This window comes from Schistocerca nitens, chromosome 4 (genome assembly GCF_023898315.1).
Source record: "Schistocerca nitens isolate TAMUIC-IGC-003100 chromosome 4, iqSchNite1.1, whole genome shotgun sequence".
Taxonomy (NCBI): Eukaryota; Metazoa; Arthropoda; class Insecta; order Orthoptera; family Acrididae; genus Schistocerca; species Schistocerca nitens.
Window position 1 is genome coordinate 500,430,723 of NC_064617.1, and position 23,874 is coordinate 500,454,596.

Sequence of the window (23,874 nt, forward strand, 5' to 3'; positions counted from 1 at the left end):
AAGAAATGGAAAGAAGATATCAAGGGAGATAGAACGTCAATACGATAGCGGACTAGTGTTGGATGATAAAAAAGAGATGATCCTCAACGAGTCCACAGCCGGAAAAGCATAAAGAAGCTTCGACAGAAAGCGATTTCAAAAAGAAATGTAAGTGTAATGGAAAAATAGCTTAGAACATAATTTATAAATAAAATTTTATAACGTTGGAAAGAATGAGATAAATTACTTAAATTTTGTTATTATATCCAACAATACTTACTTTTTTATGAGAAAACCTGACGTGATGGAAAAAATGGATTGAATTTTTGAAATCAGCGCTGAAAAGTACATAAAAGTCAGTTATCAAATTTCAAACAACTCTAAAAAAATATTTTTTTGCTGACCTGTGTTATTAATCGCACCAGCAGGAAGTGTCAGATGGTTATTTAAAATCTACTTGAACTGTGTTTGTAGTTCGGTTATGTTGAAATGCTTGTTCTTGGTTCTTGCCAGCATTTAAATTGTAGTATTCTTGAAATTCTGAGTTTAATCTGTTAATCTGCGTTTCTCGGGATTATTGTACCTTATTCTGGATGGCTTGTTTAACTAGCTATTTTCTGAAAGTGTGTTATCGTACTAATGGACGTGTTGGTGTTTCTCGGCATCTTCTTGTTGCATGACGCTTATTTTACAGTCGCCCTGATGTTTCCTGATGGTTCGGTTACTATTTGTGCAGTCTATGCGTGCAAATGGACCAGTCTGACAAGGTTGAGCGTAACGGCTTCAGCAAATTACTGGACAGCAATTGAGGAGTCGTCGATGCTGTTAGCCTGTGTGAAGCAGATCTACGGCACGGTGAGTGTTGTATCAGTTAAGTTTATTCTTCTCTGGTTTGGGTGGGCCTTAAATCTTTTCAGAGTTCAAGTATTTTTGTCTTTTGGTTTCGATCCCTTTTGTGTTGTGCCCTTTCTGTATCACGTTTTCCCTAGTCAGCCGGGACAGTTGCTGACCCATGTGTCGTTTAAAGTAGTCAGCTCTTTCAAAAGACCGTGTTAAATTTTGATTTTCAATTTAAGGCCATTCTCCCAGCTTGGACATGAATGTTTGACAATTTTTACCTTTTACTAAATTTTCACATGTGACCTTCAAAATATTTCTACATCTACATCTACATCTACATCTACATGGATACTCTGCAAATCACATTTAAGTTCCTGGCAGAGGGTTCATCGAACCACATTCACAATTCTCTATTATTCCAATCTCGTATAGTGCGCGGAAAGAATGAACACCTATATCTTTCCGTACGAGCTCTGATTTTCCTTATTTTATCGTGGTGATCGTTCCGCCCTATGTAGGTCAGTGTCATCAAAATATTTTCGCATTCGGAGGAGAAAGTTGGTGATTGGAATTTCGTGAGAAGATTCCGTCGCAAAAAAATGCCTTTCTTTTAATGATTTCCACCCCTAATCCCGCATCATTTCTGTGACACTCTCTCCGACATTTCGCGATAATACAAAACGTGCTGCCTTTCTTTGAAATTTTTCGATCCCAGACCGCGCAGCAGTATTCTGAAAGAGGACGGACAAGCGTAGTGTAGGCAGTCTCCTTAGTAGGTACGTTACATTTTCTAAGTGTCCTGCCATTAAAACGCAGTCTTTGGTAAGCCTTCCCCACATAATTTTCTATGTGTTCCTTCCAATTTAAGTTGTTCGTAATTCTAATACCTAGGTATTTAGTTGAATTTACTGCTTTTGATTAGACTGATTTATCGTGTAACCGAAGTTTAACGACTTCCTTTTAGCACTCATGTGGATGACCTTACACTCTTCGTTATTTGACGTGGAATTTAAAACCATTGTGTTATCCTGGGACATTCAAACTGTTTAAATATTTCACTTGTTACCAAATTTGTGCTACTCGTTGTTACATTCGACCTCAGAAGGTTTTGGTTTGTAATTTAAAATCATTCTGTTAACTTTGGACGTTTAAATTGTTTAAAAATTCTACCTGTTATTAAATTTGTGCTAGTAGCTGTTACATTTGACTTTCAAAAATTTTGGTCTGTCATAACAGCACTCTGTTAGCTTGGAACATTTAAATTTGCTTAAACATTTTACCTGTTACTAAATTTGTGCTAGTCATTAATACATTTGACCTTCAAATATTTTGCTTTAAATCTGTCAGTACCGCCTAAAATCTTGGGTCTCTAATTTAAAACCGTTTTGTTAGTCTGGTATAATTTTGTTATTTTTAGAAGAGTATTTCATTGAGTTTTACTATTATCGTCTTTTTTAAAAAAGAAAATTGTTTAATAAATGTGAATCACTTGGGAAATAATGAATGATGTCATAACCTGGGGCCCAGCCCTTCCATGAATTCCTATTAGCTGGCTCACTGGAGCATAATGTTCAAGGGTTCCATAGTGTCCAACAAAGGCTATGTGCTGGTAATCAGGAAAAACTATTAGTCATGAGTTCCGTGTTCAAACTGGCCTCGCCCCCCCTCTCCCCCTCATTTATATCGGTTAAATAGTACTCCATTACGAATTCAAGGAAAGAAATTTTGTTATAGAAATATTTTCAAATATTTTGTAAGAGCAGGCATTATTGAGTATGACAATGTGGAGAGAGAGAATGCTGATCGTTCATATTAGTTGGATTCAATTTTGTGTCATTAAAAGAATATCAAAGTACTTCATTCTGTCATTTTTAAATATTGCACAGAGCATATTCCCACTATTCAAACAGAGATTTTCGGTAGAACTTGCATTCTGACGCCTCGCACTTCCACATGAACAGTAATCCATAATTTTCAAAAGAGAATCAAGAGATACTTTTCTGAAGCATCAACAAGGTGAACTGCCACGCAGAGACTTATTTCGAATAATCATTTGCTGGGAAGAGAGAGCAGAGTCAAGTCATCCGCTGCAAGGTAAGATTTTGCTGTAGGGAATAAGTGAAAATTTTTGACAGAATGTCAGGACCATTTTACTAGCGAACTTTTATGTAAATTCACTAGATGCTGTTTTTGTAATAGGGCATATTTAAATTACCTAAGTTACTCATTCTGAATATTCTTGCGAAATGTTCTTTTATGCAGTCTAATTTGCAGACAATGAGATGTATTTCAGATCAATTAAAATCACATTACTAAAACGAATTTTGCATAAATAAGTTCACTTTCAAGACTACGGTAGTTGCGCCTATTTAGATCTGAATCTTTAACCAGAAGTTAGAAGCCCAGAATTTAGAAGCTAGACAGTTTTCGGATTATTAGCGAAAAATTCAATTAGACACAGTTTCGATTTACAAATATCAGCACCATACAGCTAAATTTCAAAATCAATAAATGTCCTTAACACAAGCTGTGCACCGCTCAGGAATTAGAATGTTTAAAGATTCCTTGTTTAATGCTATGTGTTCTATGGCTGATTGCTTCACGAGCTTGATCAAGAACGTTTCAAGATCGGCTCACGTATTAGTTTAGTCAATTGCGGTTAACGTTTCAAAGTCCACAAACCTATACTGAAATTTCATAGATTTTTCAATACGATGCTGGAGGTCTGAGGCAAAGTCCACGAGCGTGATTGTCAAAATACTACTCCAAGATCCCGAACTGCAGCGGAAATTCTACAAGTCCCTAGACTTCTCGCCGACCAGATTTCAAACACTTTAATCGCGACTGACACGCCGTTCATCAGCGCACGCCCTTACTCAACGATCTCGCAAAGCAAACTGACCCAGGCCAATGTGGCTGCTGCCCTCATGTAAGTTCCGTATGTGGTAACAAAAGCAACGAAGATAAAAAAAAATTGTATATTTTGCTACAAAAACAGGACACCTATACATTTTGTTCAGGGATTAATTTGAAATGTTCAGACGTTAGAGCATGTAACTTGAGTATTTATAAGCAAATCCAAGATAATGTCTTGTTGTTTACAAGTGAACTTTACTTCTCTTATGGTGCGAGTTTCATTGCATATTACAACTGCACTCTAAAGGGGAAATACGACTCACCAGGAAGGTATTACCCGAATCGGGCGGAATTCGGTAGATGTTGTGGCACACATGTACAGACGAACATATAATTGCTATTTCAGATATATTATGATTTAATACAGAGAAAGAGCTTCACAAACTGAGTAAGTGAACAACGCTTTGGCCCACCCCTGCCCCATATACAACTAGTTATTCGGATTGGCACTGATTAATACAGTTGTCGGGCGTACTTGAGCCATGCGTGGCTCGTGTTCCCGCCATCCTGTATTTTACACCCTGTTTTTAACGTACTTCCACCTTTCTACGTTAATTTAAATTTCTACTGTCACTGAATTGCTGCTTTGCCTGACCGTGACCGGCACTAGCAGCGCATGTCGATAGATCCCGTCTCGTAGTATCTTAGCTCGACTGCTATTACTTCCCGGTCGTTGTCTGTCGTAAGCCAGTTCGGGATGGTAGTTCGCGTCGTGAGTTTGGGTCTGCCAGTTAGTTGGAACGTGTCTGCAGCGCAGTCCGGACCTGCCAATCGGGGAGCTGCAATTCGGCACTAGTGCAGTAGGTTTGGAGCTGTGAGGTCTGTGTCAACATGGCTCGCCCGATCATTGCCGCCATGCATCACTTGAGCTGGGCCACAGTCTTGGTGGATTGTCGGTCGGTCGTCCTACCGGACGACGCGTTTTGGCTCGCCGATCGTTCATGAGTCGGCTGTGTGTGTGTGTGTGTGTGTGTGTGTGTGTGTGTGTGTGTGTGTGTGTGTGTGTGTGCTTCCGATTTGTCTTCGTGCGTGCTTAGTTACTGTCGGGTATCGTTCAGGTCTTCGTGCAAGTGTTTGTCAGGTTATGTGTGTAGTTGGCGTTATTTCCACTGACGACTATGTTGAAGGCATTCTGAGAGGAGTCGGTCGGTTGCGGCGGATCAGGGAAGATAGCTCCGCGTGGTGCAGTCGGCTGGGTCCGCTGGCAGTCCCTGCGCAGTGTCGGAGCGTGTGTGGAGCTGTCCGATCGCTACGAGCTTCGTGATTCACCAACCCAGTACGTCAAAGTTGAGTAGTGGTTTCAACTACCCAAGCCACGTCCATTCATGTTGTTTGGTTCGTTTCGGTTTTTCGCTGTTGAAGAGGTTTTCCTGTGAGCAACACGGAGTGTTTCTATTGCTGAAATTTAGCCGCCATGCAGTGCAATTAACTATATTTGTTGACTACAATTCGAGTGCACCAGTGGAATTTTCTGCCTTGTGGCCGTTAGTTTTCTGGTTAGCTGCCCTGGCCACTGACTTAAATTCAGGCAGTGTTCCTTTTGGGTGAAGTTAACTATATTACCGTATTTCAAATTCAAGTTTACAAGCTGAATTTTCTGCCTTGTGACCGTTAGTGCTCCGGTTACCTGCCCTAGCCACTAACGTAATTTCAGGCATTGCCCGTTCCTCACATTTGTCGCTGTCCAACACGATGGTTAGTTTTGACAGCTTAATACATATACATATTAGATTGTGAGTAATCACGCCCATAACATTTTGTGTTTGAATTCTCATGTACCGATTGATGACAAGTAAGTCGTTTGTCGGTCGGGCTGTGGCTCTCCCGTGGTTGAGTTCCGACGGATCAAGTGTAGATGGGCTCACCACCTGTCTCACCTAAGAGAACGAGGGCAGACCGACCTCTCTGAGGGCTTCTGAATGCTGTTTTGTTTACTCACCGGTCTTGTTTACTCACCGCTGTTTAATCGTCTGTTAATAATCTATCATAGACAATTATTTTAAAATGCTTGTTTTACTGGACTTTATGTATTTTTGAATTTTGGAAAATCAATTGTGGGCCTTAAGCCGCTTAAAACCTTATTCTTGAAATTATTCTTTAAGCAAAAAGATTGCTGCCTTCTGCCTTAAAAGACTATGGTAATACACTCCTGGAAATGGAAAAAAGAACACATTGACACCGGTGTGTCAGACCCACCATACTTGCTCCGGACACTGCGAGAGGGCTGTACAAGCAATGATCACACGCACGGCACAGCGGACACACCAGGAACCGCGGTGTTGGCCGTCGAATGGCGCTAGCTGCGCAGCATTTGTGCACCGCCGCCGTCAGTGTCAGCCAGTTTGCCGTGGCATACGGAGCTCCATCGCAGTCTTTAACACTGCTAGCATGCCGCGACAGCGTGGACATGAACCGTATGTGCAGTTGACGGACTTCGAGCGAGGGCGTATAGTGGGCATGCGGGAGGCCGGGTGGACGTACCGCCGAATTGCTCAACACGTGGGGCGTGAGGTCTCCACAGTACATCGATGTTGTCGCCAGTGGTCGGCGGAAGGTGCACGTGCCCGTCGACCTGGGACCGGACCGCAGCGACGCACGGATGCACGCCAAGACCGTAGGATCCTACGCAGTGCCGTAGGGGACCGCACCGCCACTTCCCAGCAAATTAGGGACACTGTTGCTCCTGGGGTATCGGCGAGGACCATTCGCAACCGTCTCCATGAAGCTGGGCTACGGTCCCGCACACCGTTGGGCCGTCTTCCGCTCACGCCCCAACATCGTGCAGCCCGCCTCCAGTGGTGTCGCGACAGGCGTGAATGGAGGGACGAATGGAGACGTGTCGTCTTCAGCGATGAGAGTCGCTTCTGCCTTGGTGCCAATGATGGTCGTATGCGTGTTTGGCGCCGTGCAGGTGAGCGCCACAATCAGGACTGCATACGACCGAGGCACACAGGGCCAACACCCGGCCTCATGGTGTGGGGAGCGATCTCCTACACTGGCCGTACACCACTGGTGATCGTCGAGGGGACACTGAATAGTGCACGGTACATCCAAACCGTCATCGAACCCATCGTTCTACCATTCCTAGACCGGCAAGGGAACTTGCTGTTCCAACAGGACAATGCACGTCCGCATGTATCCCGTGCCACCCAACGTGCTCTTGAAGGTGTAAGTCAACTACCCTGGCCAGCAAGATCTCCGGATCTGTCCCCCATTGAGCATGTTTGGGACTGGATGAAGCGTCGTCTCACGCGGTCTGCACGTCCAGCACGAACGCTGGTCCAACTGAGGCGCCAGGTGGAAATGGCATGGCAAGCCGTTCCACAGGACTACATCCAGCATCTCTACGATCGTCTGCATGGGAGAATAGCAGCCTGCATTGCTGCGAAAGGTGGATATACACTGTACTAGTGCCGACATTGTGCATGCTCTGTTGCCTGTGTCTATGTGCCTGTGGTTCTGTCAGTGTGATCATGTGATGTATCTGACCCCAGGAATGTGTCAATAAAGTTTCCCCTTCCTGGGACAATGAATTCACGGTGTTCTTATTTCAATTTCCAGGAGTGTATATTTTAAAATTTTCAGTTTTAATGGTGGCCCTCAGCCGCTTGTATTGCACCTTGCATATGTTAGTTCTTCCTACCTTTGCGTTGTTGCTTTCCAGCCTAGCTGTGATACCATATATATTTTAGTTATTTTATTTGCTATTTTAACTGCATTTTTATTTTGTTGACTTTTAAGATTTCTTGTTTGGAGGCCCTCAGCCGTGAAATAATTGCCTTTTTTTAACTCATAGTTCTAAAGGTACGACTATGTGCTGTTTTGGTTTAAAGGTGTTATTAAATTATAATAAATTACAATTTTGAGTGAACCTGACCGACACCTTATTTGGCCCTTTCCACATCCTAATCACTTGCAGGTTTAGCGGGTGTCTCACTCCTGAAGAACATAGCACCAAATTCTGTCCAATTTGAGCATTAGATGGGGGGGGGGGGGGGAGATCCGGCAACCTCTCTTGCCAAGGTAGGGTTTGGCAACCAAAAGACAAGCAGAAAATTATCTTGCTGAAATGTAAGTCCAAGTTGGCTTGCCACGAATGGCAAAAAAAAAAAAAAAATTAGGGTAGAAAATCTTCGACGTACTGCTAAGCTGTAAGCGTGCCGCGGATGCCTGGTACTAAAAGACGTGGCACAGCAGACCCTCACTCCTGGTTTCGGACCATATAGCAGGCAGCAGCAGGTGGTAGCCCATCGCTGTTTGTGGCGTCTCTAGACACGTCTTTGGCCTGGAATATCATTGAGTGGAGTAGAACTGTCTTCAGTAATGAATCCCTCTTCGAACTGAGCCCCGACAGTCAGTGAATGATCGAATTTCTGCGGATAGCTGTTGGAGCCTGATTCTGCCGCTACCCTTTTTTTCGACTTGTTTTGCAGTAAAATAGTTTTTTAACCCCCTTAGAATTAATAGTCTGGCTCATTAACTCAAATTGTATTGCTCTAATAGGAACTTTCAAGCTATTATAAGACACTGCTTTTCAGGCGCTACAAGTCGAGAATATTTTCACGAAGATCGCTTAGGAAGGTTAAAAATAATTAATTTTTAGAGGAGGAAAGTGCATTCGAGTGGTGTATCGTCAATATCTGAAGAACTATTGCATATACAGTCTGGATGGTTGGACATGTTTCCTCGCTTCGATTCTCTCTTTAATGTGGTACTATTGCCTGTTCTGTGTATTATGCAGCGTCCGTGAAATAATTTGAGACTTCTGAGTTTCTGCTGTCGTGACACCCTCACACAACGCGCGGATCTGCAACGGCCACTCGGCTGGGGAAAAATACTGACAGGAAACCTTCAGATTACCTGTTACCCATCTAACCGCCGGTTTATTTCGTGCCCCGTATATTTTGCCTTTAGCAGAGGTCGAGGTGTGTCTGACAGACAAGCGTGTAACCTCCCATGCCATCTCCTCACGATCAGTGCCCACATGCGCCGGGACTCGCGTCGCACTGCATCGGCTGTCAAACCATCAGGCATACAGCTATGCATGTCTGCCGTCTCACAAGAGAAAGGTACACCCAGTAACAGTTACGTACACAAGAGTGGTGAAACATTCTTGAGAGGCGTTCAATATACGAGGCCTGTTCAGAAAGTAAGCTCCGATTGATTGCCAAATTGAAACCACAGTGAACATCAGAAATGTTTTACTTGTAACAATTAGCTACACCTTTCAGCTACTTCTCTACGTAGTCGCCGTTCTGACTTAGACTTTTGTCATAACGTTGTACCAACTTTTCAATAGCCTAATCATAGAAGGCAGCCGCCAGTGCTTTCCGCCAATTCTCCACGCTGGCCTACACCTCGTTGTCTGTGTCAAAATGTTGTCTTCAAAGACAGCGGTTCATGTGACCAGAGATGAAACTCAGGGGGAGACAATTGCGGACTGTATTGTGGGTAATCTCACATTTCCATTTGAAAACGATGCAGGAGCATCTTCATTGCCCCTGCCGAATGCGGCTGAGAATTGTCTTGAAGAAGAAACAGCACGACAGTTATGTAATATTAGCTGCATAGCTTTAGGCGAAATTTCTCACCAGGCCCTCGTACTTGGCGGCAGACACTATTTTCTAGACATCTTTACGCACTCACTGCGAGCTCAGAAATGAGAAGAGCGACGTGATGCTAACTGGGGTTATACTAGAGACACTACCCAACACATCTGTGCAAAGCTTTATCGGATTTTCATAGTCGTTTCCATTTCGCGACCGATCGGAGCTTACTTTCTGAACGCCCCTCGTATAATGATACAATTTTTTTCGGCTAGTTGCGGTTGAAGATATGCAAAATTTTTATAGGAAATTTTGAAACATTCCCGCTTCAGCCCCTATAGTTTGATGAAGTTCCGATTCGTGGCTGCCCTCAAAATGGCGTCTGTAACTGAGATGCATTCCAAGCAGAGAGATGTCGGCCGCGGTGGTCTAGCGGTTCTAGGCGCTCAGTCAGGAACCGCGCGACTGCTACGGCCGCAGGTTCGAATCCTGCCTCGGGCATGAATGTGTGTGATGTCCTTAGGTTAGTTAGGTTTAAGTAGTTCTAAGTTCTAGGGGACTTATGACCACAGATGTTGAGTCCCATAGTGCTCAGAGCCATTTTTGAAGCAGAGAGATGTCATTGAGTTTCTTTTGGCGGAAAACAACATCATTGCAGATATTGATAGACGTTTGCAAGATGTCTATGGAGAACTGGCAGTGAAGAAAAGTACGTTGCGAAAGACGTCTGTCATAGCAACAAGGTCGCGCAAACCTGACATCTCCCGCACGCCAGCCAGCCGCTTACAGCTGCAGCTCCTGCAGTGTTGTTACATGCGGACACTCTCATTCGTGGTGATCGACGGATCACAGTCAAACACCTCTTTGCACAGCTGGATGTCTCTCTTGGTGGTGCTGACGCAATCGTGCACAAATTGGGGTACTCAAACGTATGTTCCTGTTGGGTTGCTCGCCGCCTAACAGAATCGGAATCGCTTGCGCGGTACGAGGCTGATGTGACAATTTTTTTCTCGAACATCGTCACAGGATGTGAAACATGGGTTCATCATTTCTAACTGGAAACAAAACGGTAATCCATGGAGTGGCAACACAGCATCTCTCCTAGGAAGAGGAAGTTCGAAGCCGCACACTCAGCCGATAAAATCAGGGCCACGGTCTTTCGGGACTCTGAAGGGATTACTGTGTTTTATGCTCTCCATCAAGGTGCAACAGTCAACTCGGAAGTGTACTGTTCAGGAAATTGAAGAAACGACTTCAGCGTTTTCGTCGCCACAAAAGTGCAAACGAAAATCTCCTTCTCCATGACAACGTAACGTCTCACACAAATCTGTGCATCCGAAAGGAGGTCATAAAGCTTCATTGAACAGTTCCTCCTTATCCACCCTACACCCAGAATGTCGCTCCTTCCGACTTCCCTCTATTTGGCGCAATGACGATTGTACTCTGCGGGAAGTAGTACGCAGATGATGGGGAAGTTATTCGTGCAGCAAGATGTTGGCCCCGAAGTCGACCACTAGAGTAGTACATGTGGCCACACGGGCCCTTCCAATAAGATGGCGTAAGGCCGGTGCATTGAACGGAGATTATGTTGAAAAATGGGGTTTTGTAGGCAAAAGAGTGGGGTTAATATGTTGTATTGGAATCCTGTTTCCATAAAAAATGTGTTGCATTATTTACTGAGCGCCCTTCGCATTTTTTAATAAGTCACAGTTCTGCGTACAGCATCATGATGGTCATATTCATGTGTGGAGGCTCCGAGAACACAGACTGTTTTCGTCACCGTCACATAGGCCCAGCACCAACCGTGGTGGTACCGAGTGCCTTGAGATACACAGAAAGATCACTTCTGGTTCAGGTAGCTGGTAATTTGGATAGCAGCTATTACCTTTCGAGCGTGTTACGGCCAATGGTTGTGCACTGTATTTGAGACCTCCGTGATGTTATCTTTTGACAAGATAACACAAAACCCCATGTTTTCCGTGCTGTCCTGGCCTGCTCAACACATACTCGCATCCACTTGAAACATCTGGTTAAGTATTGCCGAGACAACAGGTACACCATCACGACTGATGAATCGTTGAGCCTGCCAATTCACTTACAACTTTAATTGTGAACAATGTGTCCCTGAAAATTTCGGCGAATGATCGCAGAAATAAAGGAAATTTAGAAGCCAAATATCTTTACTGGCTTTCAGAATAATCACTATTCGCTACCACCCATTTCTGACATTGATTATAAAGCTTTTCCAAACTGTCAACGAACGCTTCTTGCGGTATCACTCAAAGCACCGTGGTCATGCGTTGTTGGACATCCTCGTTATTGCAAGAGATAAGACCTGTTGCTTCCAATACGATCAGTGGCACGGTGTTTATCGTCTCCACTGCCCCCAAAAGCGTCGGCCGACAAAATCCAAGACTAAGGTGATGTTGACCACCTTTTTCTTATACCAAAGGTTTGACCCATCGTGAAACTCTAGCGGGGAAGGCGGAGAAGACGATGAAGAGCTTGCCTTAGTCACTTGGTCTCTGGATCGCGTTGGTAGCTCTAGATCTCATATCTTATATTCTCTAATGATACGGACATCCTACAACATGTGACCACGATGCTTTGAGTGTTTTCACAAGATGCGTTTTCTGACAATTACCATCAGCTTTACAACAGATGTCAAAAGTGTAATGTGTTTACTGGTGATTAATACGAAGGCCAGGACGTGTATTTTGCTTGCAATTCTTGTTTCCTTTATTTTTTGAGACCGTTCTACGAATTTTTCAGATGCACCATGTATTCATCGTACTGTACTGTACGCTCTCAGTAAAATAAAAATATAAAAAAAACCAATACACTTGCTATTTTAGTGAGAAACCGTATATTTACTAGCACGAATGCAAACTTTAATTTTCATTTACCAGCTTGCCATAATCCTCATCGAAACTCAGTTATTTAAGCAAGTCAGGAACCATAATTAGCCTGTGATCTTGTTTCTTCGGACCTGGTGACAAGACGACGATCTTGACAGCCGACAACATCAGCGATAGGTAGCACGAACAGTGGAAAAGGGGCAGCATCTCCGGAAGTGACGGGGCCGGTATCAGCAGAGGACAGCAACTGGATGCAGCTCTTGCAGCGCAGCCGGATCTTTTGGCGTTGGTCAGATTGTTACCCGTGGTGCAAAGCAGCTATAGAAGTGGCTATCCTAATCCTGATGGGGCCTAATTAACGTGAAGGTATGGTGTAAGTTAATGGTAGTCATCAGTTACAATAAAGGTTGGTGTTACCAAAAAAGCAGAAACAGGCAATCAACGGAAGGTTCAGAAAGGGGGAGAAAGGTTCTATAACTGTTGCCGGGCTGAGAAATCAAGGAAGAAAGCGTTGTAAGAACAAGTGAAGCGCAGCAATGGGGTCAGCGAAGGAGCTGATTATGGTGAGCAGCGCTGGAGAGTCGAAAATAGTTGTGTGTGAAACTGAAATGACCTATTTGCAGATTGAAAATTAGGACATGCAAGAGCGGTGACACCTAAATGCGGATGTCCGGACGGGGTTGTGAACCGTCGTCCTCCGCAACGCGAGTCTAGTGTGCCGACCACTGGGACAACTCTCTCGGTCTACTGTGGTTCACATCAAGATAGAAAGCAAATATTCCAAGGTATGAAAGAACTATCAAAGACGTATGAAGGTACTGCAGAGGAAAGACGGACCACAAGACGAAAGTTGTAGGCTTGAGAACATCTAAGTCTTTGTCTACATGATTACTCTGCAATTCGCAATTAAGTACCTCGCAGAACGTTCATCAAACCACCTTCAATCTACTTCCCTACGGTTCCACACTCGAACAACGCACGGGGAAAACAAACACTTACATTTTTCCGTGCAAGCTCCGATTTCTCTTATTTTATTGTGATGACGATTTCTTCCTACGTATTGTATTGTATGGAACTGGAGACCTAGAAAAGACGGAGAGGCTTCGTCTCCGCCGTAGCTCTCAGTGGTTCACAATCCCACAACAGTCTACAGCAGTCCACTCACCTCACTTCCGCCCCACAACGAAACCAGGGTTATTGTGCGGTTTGACCCCAGAGTATCAACCCGGGAACGTCTCACACCAGACGAGTGTAACCCCTATGTTTGCGTGGTAGAGAAATTATGGTGTAAGCGTACGTGGAGAAGATGTTTGCGCAGCAATCGCTGACATAGTGTAACTGAGGCGCAATAAGGAGAACCATCCCGCATTCGCCGAGGCAGATGGAAAACCGCCTTAAAAACCATCCACAAACTGGCCGGCACACCGGACCTCGACACTAATCCGCCGGGCGGTTGCCCTGAAATCAGTGCGTCAGGCAGCACGGGTAGCCAGGCGGGCTCTTCCTACGTAGGTGGGCACCAACAAAATATTTTCACATTCTGAGGAGAAATCTGATGACTGAAATTTCATGTGAAGGTCCTGCAGAAGCGAGAAAGTCTTTGTATTAAAGACTGCCACCCCAATTCGTGTATCATGACCGCATTACTCTCTCCCCTACTTCGCGATTATAGAAAACGAGTTGCCCTTCTTTGAACGTCTTCGATGTCCTCCGTCAATCCTATCTGATGCGGTTCCCATACCGCGCAGCTGTACTCCAGAAGAGGCCGAAAAGTGAACTTAGGCAGTGTCTTTAGGAGACACGCTGCATTTTCTAAGTCTCTGGCACCGGTAGCTCGGTAAGCGCCACTGGAGGGTCAATCAGTATGCCCTCGACAGTGGTCGGGCATCACCCTCAAGGCTTGAGGTGCACACCAGCGTAGGGAGACACCGCTCGATCACGAACATTGACAGGGTCAACTTAATAGCGTTCCTTAGGAAGAATGAAGGAGTCGTACCGTACATTAGATATCATTAAAGCACTGACAAATGAACTGAATGCAGCCATGAGGATCCGAGTTGTGTGTTCAGGCATTGGTAGCGTCTCCGCCACAAGTGGAATTCGCGATACCTCATAGGCATTAAGAAATTCGGTCCGCTGATGAAGATCAAAAGCCAGGACGCAAGGATCCACAAGTCCAGCACGTCGCGAGAGGCTCCGGTAATTAAGGGTCGTCTTCCGTGGGATGTCGACCGTGAAGTCGATACCAAGACAGCAGATTATGTCGCACAGTCTGAGTGGGACGACGCTTACAGGTGTCAGTACGAATATTCAAAGCCACCGATTTATGAACATTTACACTTCTCCATAAGAGGCTCACCAATCCACGGCTCCGACGTCATGTTCGTCACACAAATCATCTGCGCACGCAGTGCACCTTAAAAGGGTGCCACCGATAGGCAATCCCGTGAGGCTGTTTCGCAGATCGCACAACAACGGTTGCAGCTGCTACAGGGTACAGTATCGTCGGTAAGGGACATCCATGCGTAACAGAGCGGCGAATCTGCAAGGTTTTCGACAGTCTACGGTTGACAAGTACTTTCGATGTTGCGCCGTGTAGGAGAAGGAGCACCACCTCGACGAAAGCGGCCGGGTATCGCATATTCTAAAGGGCAGCAGTTAAGTACGCAATCAAAAGCTTGACTAAAGTCTGTCACCGCCAAAGCTCCAAGTAAGCGACGGCAGTCAAATCCCTGTAGTGAGACAGAGCGGCACGGTTATTATGCATCCCACCCATCGATGCCTGATCCTTTGACAAGATTCTAGACGTCTTACGCCGAGTTCAAGACTCCAATAGGCGTATGAAAATTTTCATGCCACAGTTCAACAAAGGTAGTAACACAAGTCCGTAATACGTGATCTTCCGCGAGCCTTACGTATGGGGATGATGATACCTCCCACAAAGGCAGCCTGAAGTTGCACGTCCGGCTTCATGAGTTCTTGATATACAGTCGTCCAATAAGAGCACTAATAGCCTCCGGAACGTCCTATAAAATTCCAGGGGCAACCCATCCGGACCCGGTTTATTATTTGGTGCCCATTTTCGTATGGCATTATGGAAGCATAGAAGAACACTCCCTGAGGATGGCATAACAGAGCTCCGTAGTGCTGCGCCTCCATGCCGCAGCTTCGCTACTAAATGCCTTCAATGTACGTCGAAGGCTCGGCTTGACATAGTCCAGCCGCCACTGTAAAGCTGACATGTACGACCCTCGTCGTCAAAGGCACAGTCTCCACGTGTCGCTCACCACCGCCTGATATCTCGGTGATGGGAGGTGAGCGGTGTTGAATTTCCACAGGTTGTGGCTGTACCACTCCTTGTAGTGTCCACGTGTGAGTACAGATGTAAGCAATGTGGTCAGTAAAGGCTGTCGGCCACAGCTCGTCTGCCGTGCCCGCATTCCTGAGAGAGCGGACGGTGTATACCTCGTTAATTCTGCTAGACGAATGTTTCGTGAAGTGCATGAAACCGGTCTATCAGCACAGATGTTGACCAAAGTGTCTACCAAGCCGAGCACGTGAATGACAGCGCTGGGCGTTGTGAGTGGCGAGGAATTAGATCCTTGGGAGATCGTGTACAAATAAAATGGCCCCCGATCATCATTCCATCTATCTTGCATCTGCATAGCTGCGTTAATTCTTCACCAAAGATGGTACTGATGACCGCCTTAGTTGCTCTCCAAATCAACCGGCTAATCTTCAACAAAGAATAATGAACGTCCACGCCTCATTCCGACACCCGACGGTGCGTAATCGCAGACGAAATGTATTCCTTGGACCGTAAGCGTCATGTCTCGGGAATTCGGAAGGTATTTACATTAGTGGCCAATAAAACTTCCTTGAGAAGAACTGCGACGCCACTGCCCATATCCGACCCATGAGGTATTCATGTCCAAGAAACCAAGAACGTATACCTCTTCCAGTGAGGTCACTGTCAGTGTCGGCCGTATGTAGTGCGTCGCGTAACGATGACAGCTTCGGGCGACCGCACTATGCTGATATTGATAGTCGCGATTCGATATGACTGACGTTCTCCCTCTTAAGGTAGTGACAGTCATCCGGGTGAACCGTGCCGAGTTATGTTAACCCAGCGCCGCTCTGTCGCCTCTGTTAATATGCCTTCCTCTGGGGATAGGGGTGGTGGTGTAGTTCTCCCTATACAACAAGCGCTGAGTCCGCAAAAATGTCGTCTTCCGCGTCGTCCGCATACGATTCTCTGGAGAGAGGCTGCCGGTGTGTTACAGTGGTTACCCAGGACGCCCTTGTCGTGTTTCCTCGCGGCTGCGACCGTGTTCCATCGCTTCCTCCATCTCCGAACGGATTTCCAGGCGAAGAAAAATCAAAAGTCTCAACTACGAAACGGAGAGTACTATCGGCCGACCCCATCGTAACAGGTGCGTCCACGACACGACGGAGACCAGTAAGATCGTGTGTAACCGTTCACAAGAGACAGTCACCAGACGTCGTCCATCGGCGTTTCTTCTGTTTGCAGAGCGAAAGCTGATTAATTACGTGAGACTCCGTGTCAGAATTTGTCTAGATCCGAATTGCCTGCCCCTTCCGCGAGAAAAGCTTGGGTTGTCACGACTCGTGGATCAACATCAGTCCACTCATTGTGTTCGGGGCCATCTCCCTGCTGTTCGAGTATATCTGGCGACTCCCTCTATGGCTCATCAATAACGTGTCCGTCAATCTACAGTGGTAATCTATCCCAATCTCCGCAGCCAGACGCCGTAGGCGTCGTCATTTCAACATAAGTAAATGGTGGAATCGAAGGACGATGATGGTGTTCAGCTTCGCGTGTGGAATCTGGGTGATTTGCTGCACAAAATCGGAGCGAACATGATCCTCCTGACCACATCCTCAGCATGTGCGCGGTTGCCCAGATTGCATGATAATTGCAAGACAACCGACTATATTTAAGTAGAAAGGAACATTCTTCGTGAGTAGGAGTTTTCCCTGTCTTACTTCAGTGAGTACGGGATACATTATAAAAGTCTGTCACTTCTCAGCCACATGGCTAATGACAGTCCCGTACCGCTTAAGAGTGGGGATAACCGAATCAGCGAGTACCTCAAAAGGTAGCTCGGAAACACGGAGGGTCCTCATGTCTAGGGCTGCATGTTCAATGGTAACAGCGCTGATATATGGAGCTTGCTGGCAGCGCCGGTAACCACCTTCGTTGGTCGTCTTAACTTTGACGACACCGGCCGTGATCAAGAAATTGATACCAACGATGTCCTCTGGATCTAGATCGAGTTCATCACGCAAACACTTTCCTACTCCATATGCCAGGGGGCGTGTACATGCGGCTTGGAACGTTATGTCAATAGTGTTCTTCCTATAGAAGTGCTCAATGTTGCGTTAGTGAACTTTTGGTTAACGACTCGCACGCACGCGAAGTAAACAAGTTCCCGCACAACACGTGGCCAATGGGAACCTAAACGCACGTGTTCGCCACTCCGTAACGGACGGCAAACAGCAAGTTGGACTACCCAAGCATGACTGACGAGCCCTCCTCACAGCTGTACTTCCGCCGGGACCTTGGCTCGTATCTTCCACACTTTCCTTGGAGCATCCGCTAGGTTGTCGCTAAGCCATGCTTTCACAATATCCTTTTTTCCAGGAGTGGTAACATTGTAAGTTTCGCAGTAGAGCTACTGTGAAGTTTCGAAGGTAGGAGATAAGGCACTGGCAGAAGTAAAGCTGTGAGGAACGATCCTCCGTTGTTTTTGGGTACTTCAGTCGATAGACCACTTGCCCACGAAAGGCAAAGGTCCGGAATTCTAGACTAGGTCCAGTACACAGTTTTTCTATCTCCCAGGAAGTTTCAAAAAACTGTCCATGAAATAAGTGGAGATACCTGTAAAGAAGTCATTGAACTGAATTTCGAACTTGACCTCGATATCTAATCGGTTTTTAATGTAAGGTAAGCAGTTAAAGATTTAGTTGGCAGCGTATTTGACTTATTTCTTTTCTGAAGTAAGTCTTAACTAAGAGTAACGATCATTTTCCTTCTAATGTCGTAATTTGGGAGATTACTTTTTTTCTCATATCAGTGTCATATTTCCAATAAATATCGTGTGAAAATAATTGTACCGCGATGATGTATGGAAAATACATTATTCCTTAAACATTGTTTGGAAGAAAATCATTAGTCAGTACCATACATAACTTTTTCTCACATTTCTGTCCAATGAGAGCTTCATTTCTTATTTAGGGGTTATTCCATAACCCAATTACATAAGTTGCTATTCAGAGCAAATAAGTAAATTATGGTAGCATAAGAATTACTTTTTCGCTAAGATTTCTAATGAACCGACAAAAAAGTGAACTCGTGTCTTTCTTCCTATGCCGTATCTCATCAGATAACATTAAAATATATTAAGATACTATGGTAATTGGGAGCTCTTACTTAAGTATTACGTTTATCAGTTTGGTTGCATCTTTTGATATACAGAACTCAAAACCTTTCTTTTCTCACTCTCTCTCGATTGTGGGCGCTCTCTCGATCTGCGTGTGTGTCTGTGTCTTTATCTGTGTGTGTTTTATTTTGAATTAAGAGTTTGTATAAATTTGTATAAATCCGATCAGTAATGCATTGACGTGCATACACGCAGTATCAACTGTTGTATGTTGTTGGAACTGAGTAAGTGCTCATGTAGACGAACAAATATAATTCTACTTGGTGTGTGGTAATTGTGAATGGATGGGTACCAGCCGCCATTGGTTTCATTCCTTATAAGCACCGTTACGCTTTACTCGTTGTGCACTTGAAGCGGTCCGCAACGCGGTGTTTTTTACAGAACTGTTGTAACCAAGCCGTACATACGGGCCGGATAGAATGGATAAAGTTGACAGTCGTAGCACACGTCGCATGTCTGTAAAGTCACAGTGGAAGGTAGGGCTGACGGTGATGAATTGGAAGCTATATGTTACCCTGAAAAGTCGTACATTTACGTGTATCCCTCCGACAACAGTGAGCAGGAAGGCCTGCAGCACTACTCCCGAAGCTGAGGAACTACGACGAGAAAAACAGTGGCACATGTGCCTGTACTAACTCACACTTCTGGCACTGTAGGGAGAAATTTACAGTGCTATTCACTGTAGCCATACTATCTCTAACAGTTCTTTGTCTTAGTGATAGGAGCTTTGGTCGTTGAGCTTCGTGCTTCCAGTGGATGAAATTGCCTGTAGCCAATCAGTTCAGAAGGAACAGCCGGCCATTGTGGCCGAGCAGTTCTAGGCGCTTCAGTCTGGAACCGCGCTGCTCCTACGGTCGCAGGTTCGAATCCTGCCTCGGGCATGGATTTGTGTGATGTCCATAGGTTAGTTAGGTTTAAGTAGTTCTAAGTCTATGGAACTGATGACCTCAGATGTAAAGTCCCATAGTGCTTAGAGCCATTTGAACCATCAGAAGGAACACTTTACCAGGGGAAAGATGCTCCTGTTGGAGCATGAAATAAACGAATACTTTCCTGTTTATTTTAAAGCTTCTGACTGAAAAGCGAGGTACCAGCTGCCTTGTTCTACTTTCCTCAGCACCTTTAAAAATTTTGCAATACGAACATATTAGGTTTTTTTTTATCTCTTCGTGTCTCTCCGTCATTCTTTGCTGTGTCACAGCCACAGCCCCTTCGTTCTGTCCTACTACCACAGTTTTTTCTCACTGTCACTGTCTCTTTCTCTTGCTCTCTCTTACTGATAATATCTCCTTCGTTATTGGCTACTACTGCTGCCTCATCTCGCCGTCACCATCTCTCTCTCTCTCTTCCTCGTTGCTATTGTCATATACTTTGTGTCTCATTATTACTGTCTCTCACTCGCTTCCACTTTCTCTTTCTCTTTGTTCCACCCCCCTAGCACTGTCTCCACTCTTTTCCTAACACTATCCTGACACTGACAACGATATTCCACTGCCACTGTGTATCTCTCTTTACCTCATACTGTCATTGTTACTTCGCTCTTTCTATTAAAAAAGAAACAGCTACTATTTTCCTGTATTTGTTAATTTCCCGTCTCTTTACACTGCAACTGTTTTCTTCTCTTTCAGTCTAAAAAAGCGCCAATATGTTCGCACCCAACGTTATTGGGATAATTTTCAAAGGTGCTGAGGCAGGTAGAATGAGGCAGCTGTTACCACTCTTCTCAGCCAGTCTTTTTTAAATAAACAGCAACATATTTTTAATTTTTTGTGCTCCGATAGGAGCATTTTTCCGCTGGCTTCCTTTCTTTCCCTGCTGTAGCACCGCCTTTACCTCGAACGAAAAGAAATGTATTGGTCAGTAATACTTGGATAATTTACTTATGTAACACTGAAAGAACACAAAACTAATTTTACTCCTCAGACCGGATTCTACGTGCAAAAAGTTTTGCACGTGCTCCAGTACTACAACATGGGGTTCTCAGATGCTAATGGAGACACTTCACAGTATATTTCTCCGTGCTACGTCGCTTAATAAACTACATTTTCGCCTCACACCGTATTTTACGTGAGCAAGTGGGGTAACTTTGAACCAATGGATCTCAAAAACAGATATACATATGAAAAACATTTTCAAATTTGTTCGAGATCGGGATCTTACGAATACTCCGCAAAAAATTACAGCCATTTGCTATGCATATTCGTTTCGGAATCCGCGGCTGGATTTTGGTACCCAAAGCATACGTTTTTCGGATGTTTCTCGGTAATGGATAAACATTTCTTAAATGGTGAAATGACTCTCCTAGATGAAATGTATTGAATATATTGTTAAAATATGAACATTCTGCAACGGCTATTTGTTAGTTAGATTTCGCATCATACGGGATTTTATGTGTAGAAGTAGGGTAACTTTGAACCTGTGGATCTTGGAAATGGATAAAGATATCAAGAAAATTCTCAAAATTTTTCGAGATCAGAATCTTGGGAATACATCGTAAAACTTACAGCCATTTTTTGTGCTTATCCATCTTGGAATCCTTGGCAGGGGTTTGGTCTGCTGGTGACGGCAAAAATGTAGATAGTTACGAGCACTTTTTTTTGATGGGATGGCGGGCGGAGGGGGGGGGGGGGGGCGGGGGTGTTCCGAGTAACCACCCATGCACTAATGGCGCTACCTTAAGTCCCATCAAACCCACAGTAGACAACTTCTAAAGCAGACAGGACCAACCTATCTGCTCCACTTGCTAAGCAGGAGGAAGTGTGCAATAGTCAAATTTTAACACTGTACTGTAAGGTGGTGACACTAAGGTGATCTTTGTGTTGGTTATCCCAATGATCCCTAGCTCAAGGGCTATCCAAAACACTTGATCCTACCTTTTCATCATACCGACAGAAAGACGCATTGGGCTTGAAAACAATGGTATATGTAACGTCGATAATACTCGTACATTCTTTGCATTGTCGTAACCCCTAATTATGTTCACGAGTCACCACAACAGCAACACTTGTCGCTAAATGTATGATTTTGTGTAGAAAGTGAACCTCTCTTTAGGCCACAATGTTTGTCAAGAAAACTTGATGCAGAGGGGTTCCTTTTCTTTCTACGGTGGTAGCTTTTAGTACTTCTTGAGAACATTCTACTTGCTTAGCATTGAGGAATATGGTACTAACATGAGAGGTGGTGGCTAAGGGGCAAAACCACATTTTCCTGTTAATGTAAGAGGCCGTCTAAAGCGTATGTACAGTTCATGATGGATAGGTCAGGAAGGCTCCTTAGCTTGGCCTCCAAGGTCATTTCATTCCTCTAAATTTTTTGTCTGGGGTCATCTGAAAAGCGAATTTTACAGCACTTCCATTACAATCGTTGAAGAACTGCTGCAACGAATGGTACAGTCTTGTCAGATTTTACGATTTTGTGTTATTGGAAAGAATTCGTAACTCTCTGCAGAGACGAGTGCCAAGTCACATCCAGTTTGAGGAGGACATGTAAAACGGCTCTTTAAACAGGTAAGAGGTTGCAGTTAACTATAGCACGTAATGCGATGAAGTAATACTGTGTTACTTCTTCAGGTAGGCAGCGGCTGGAACTAGAGACCATTTACAGGAGAACGGGACCTCCCACGTTCTTTGCCGAGACACTATCTTTCAGTGAGTCTACATTCACACATCACTGGAGCATAAACCGGCCTAACATGCATTGCTGTAGTGTACACAATACTCACTGCTTGCGGCAAGCTGACCACCGACGTTCTTGGTCGGTTAAAGTATGGTGTGCCATGATGGAAACAAACTCATTAGCTCATATTTTATCTACAGTACGTTGAATGGACGGAGATATCGAACGTTTTCGAAGCAGGAACTACCGGTGCTACAGCATTATATCGCCCTGGTCGTTCGACAGCGTATTTGGTTTCAGCACGACGGCTGCCCTGAGCATTACACAATTGAATCACGGGAGATATTAAACCGTGTTTGCACTGATCCGTGCGTCGGCAGAGGTGACCCTGTTAAATGGTCCGCTTGGTCGCCGGATTTGACGTCACCGGATTTCTGTATGTGGAGATGTTTAAAAGATAAGGTGTACCAGAAAGTCCAACAGTCTGTGAAGACGAGGTCGACCACATCAGAAACATCTGAGCTGACATTCTCGCAGATATACTTCTGTGATGTGTACGGTCACTTGAAAAGAGGATCACTAGGTGTATTGATGTTGGTGGTAGTACTTTTGAACACTTACTCTAATTGGAAAAGTAGAGTAGCGTTTGTCTCTAGCCATAGCCACCTTGCGCGTCGAGTAGTCCCCTGTTTGATATGTCGGTGGAATACAACGTTGCGAATGGGGTTTCCTATTAGAAGTTATCAAATACTGGCCTGTCCGACCCTCGCAGCATGAAGGTGGGGATCCCACGTACCACTGGATATTGGATTTTGCCGTAGAATAGTAATCTGCTATAAAAAAAAACGGGTTCCCATTGAAGATTTCAAAATTATCCCCTACCACCTACTCCCGGGGTGGGTGACGGGTCGAGTGTGCTTTCATTGGAAGTTTTCCTGTGAAACAAAGAAATTGGAATTATAACTTTTTCTGATCTGATATGTAGTTTTCGGGGTCTTTCATTGTCCTCCGTTAAAATGAACACAATGTATCGTGTGGTCCTGATATCGAAATGTTAGTGATTTCTCCTTGGGAAGAAAATTGGTGTAAGTTAATAAGTACATGTACATTAAAAAATAATATAAAAGACCCATAGATGGAAAATATAATTAAATAACTTTTTATTTCTTACATAAATAGTAATACATTTAGATCGTTTAACACCATTAGTATGGTGCATTCACTTCAGTGCACTTTGAGGATAGGAGCAGCGACAGCAGGGGCGGCGTAGGCCAGAGGGGCGTGGATGGCGGGGGCGGCGTAGGCTACGGGGGCGGCTGCGACAGCGGGAGCGGCCAGGAGGCGGGCGGTCTGCGACACGCGGTACGTGTTGGCGTACGAGGAGGCGGCGGGCGCCACGGCCACGGGGGCGTGGGCCACTGCGACGGCAGGGGCGGCCACAGCAGGCGCCACGGCGACGGCGGGGGCGGCGTAGCCTCCCAGGTACCCGGCGTGGGCGGCGGCCACGGCGCACATCAGGATCACCTGCAAGTACCACCATATGAAGTCACTTTTTACAACTATCTGCGATAATATTTACGGTATTGTCAAGCTGACCGTATTCCAAAACTGACTGGTCACTGCCCTACAGGTCGTAAACGGAAACTGATAGATGAA

The 23,874-nt window shown here is 45.0% G+C and overlaps 1 protein-coding gene across 1 annotated transcript in view; it reads right to left on the reverse strand.

Moving 5' to 3' along the window:
* The window catches only part of LOC126252387 (cuticle protein 38-like), a 59,192-nt gene that overhangs the window by 16,817 nt on the left and 18,501 nt on the right, over window positions 1-23,874 (reverse strand). The window contains exon 3 of the mRNA XM_049953278.1: window positions 23,452-23,742. Within this exon, the coding sequence (XP_049809235.1) occupies window positions 23,452-23,742 (291 nt within the window). The remainder of the gene's footprint in view (window positions 1-23,451; window positions 23,743-23,874) is intronic.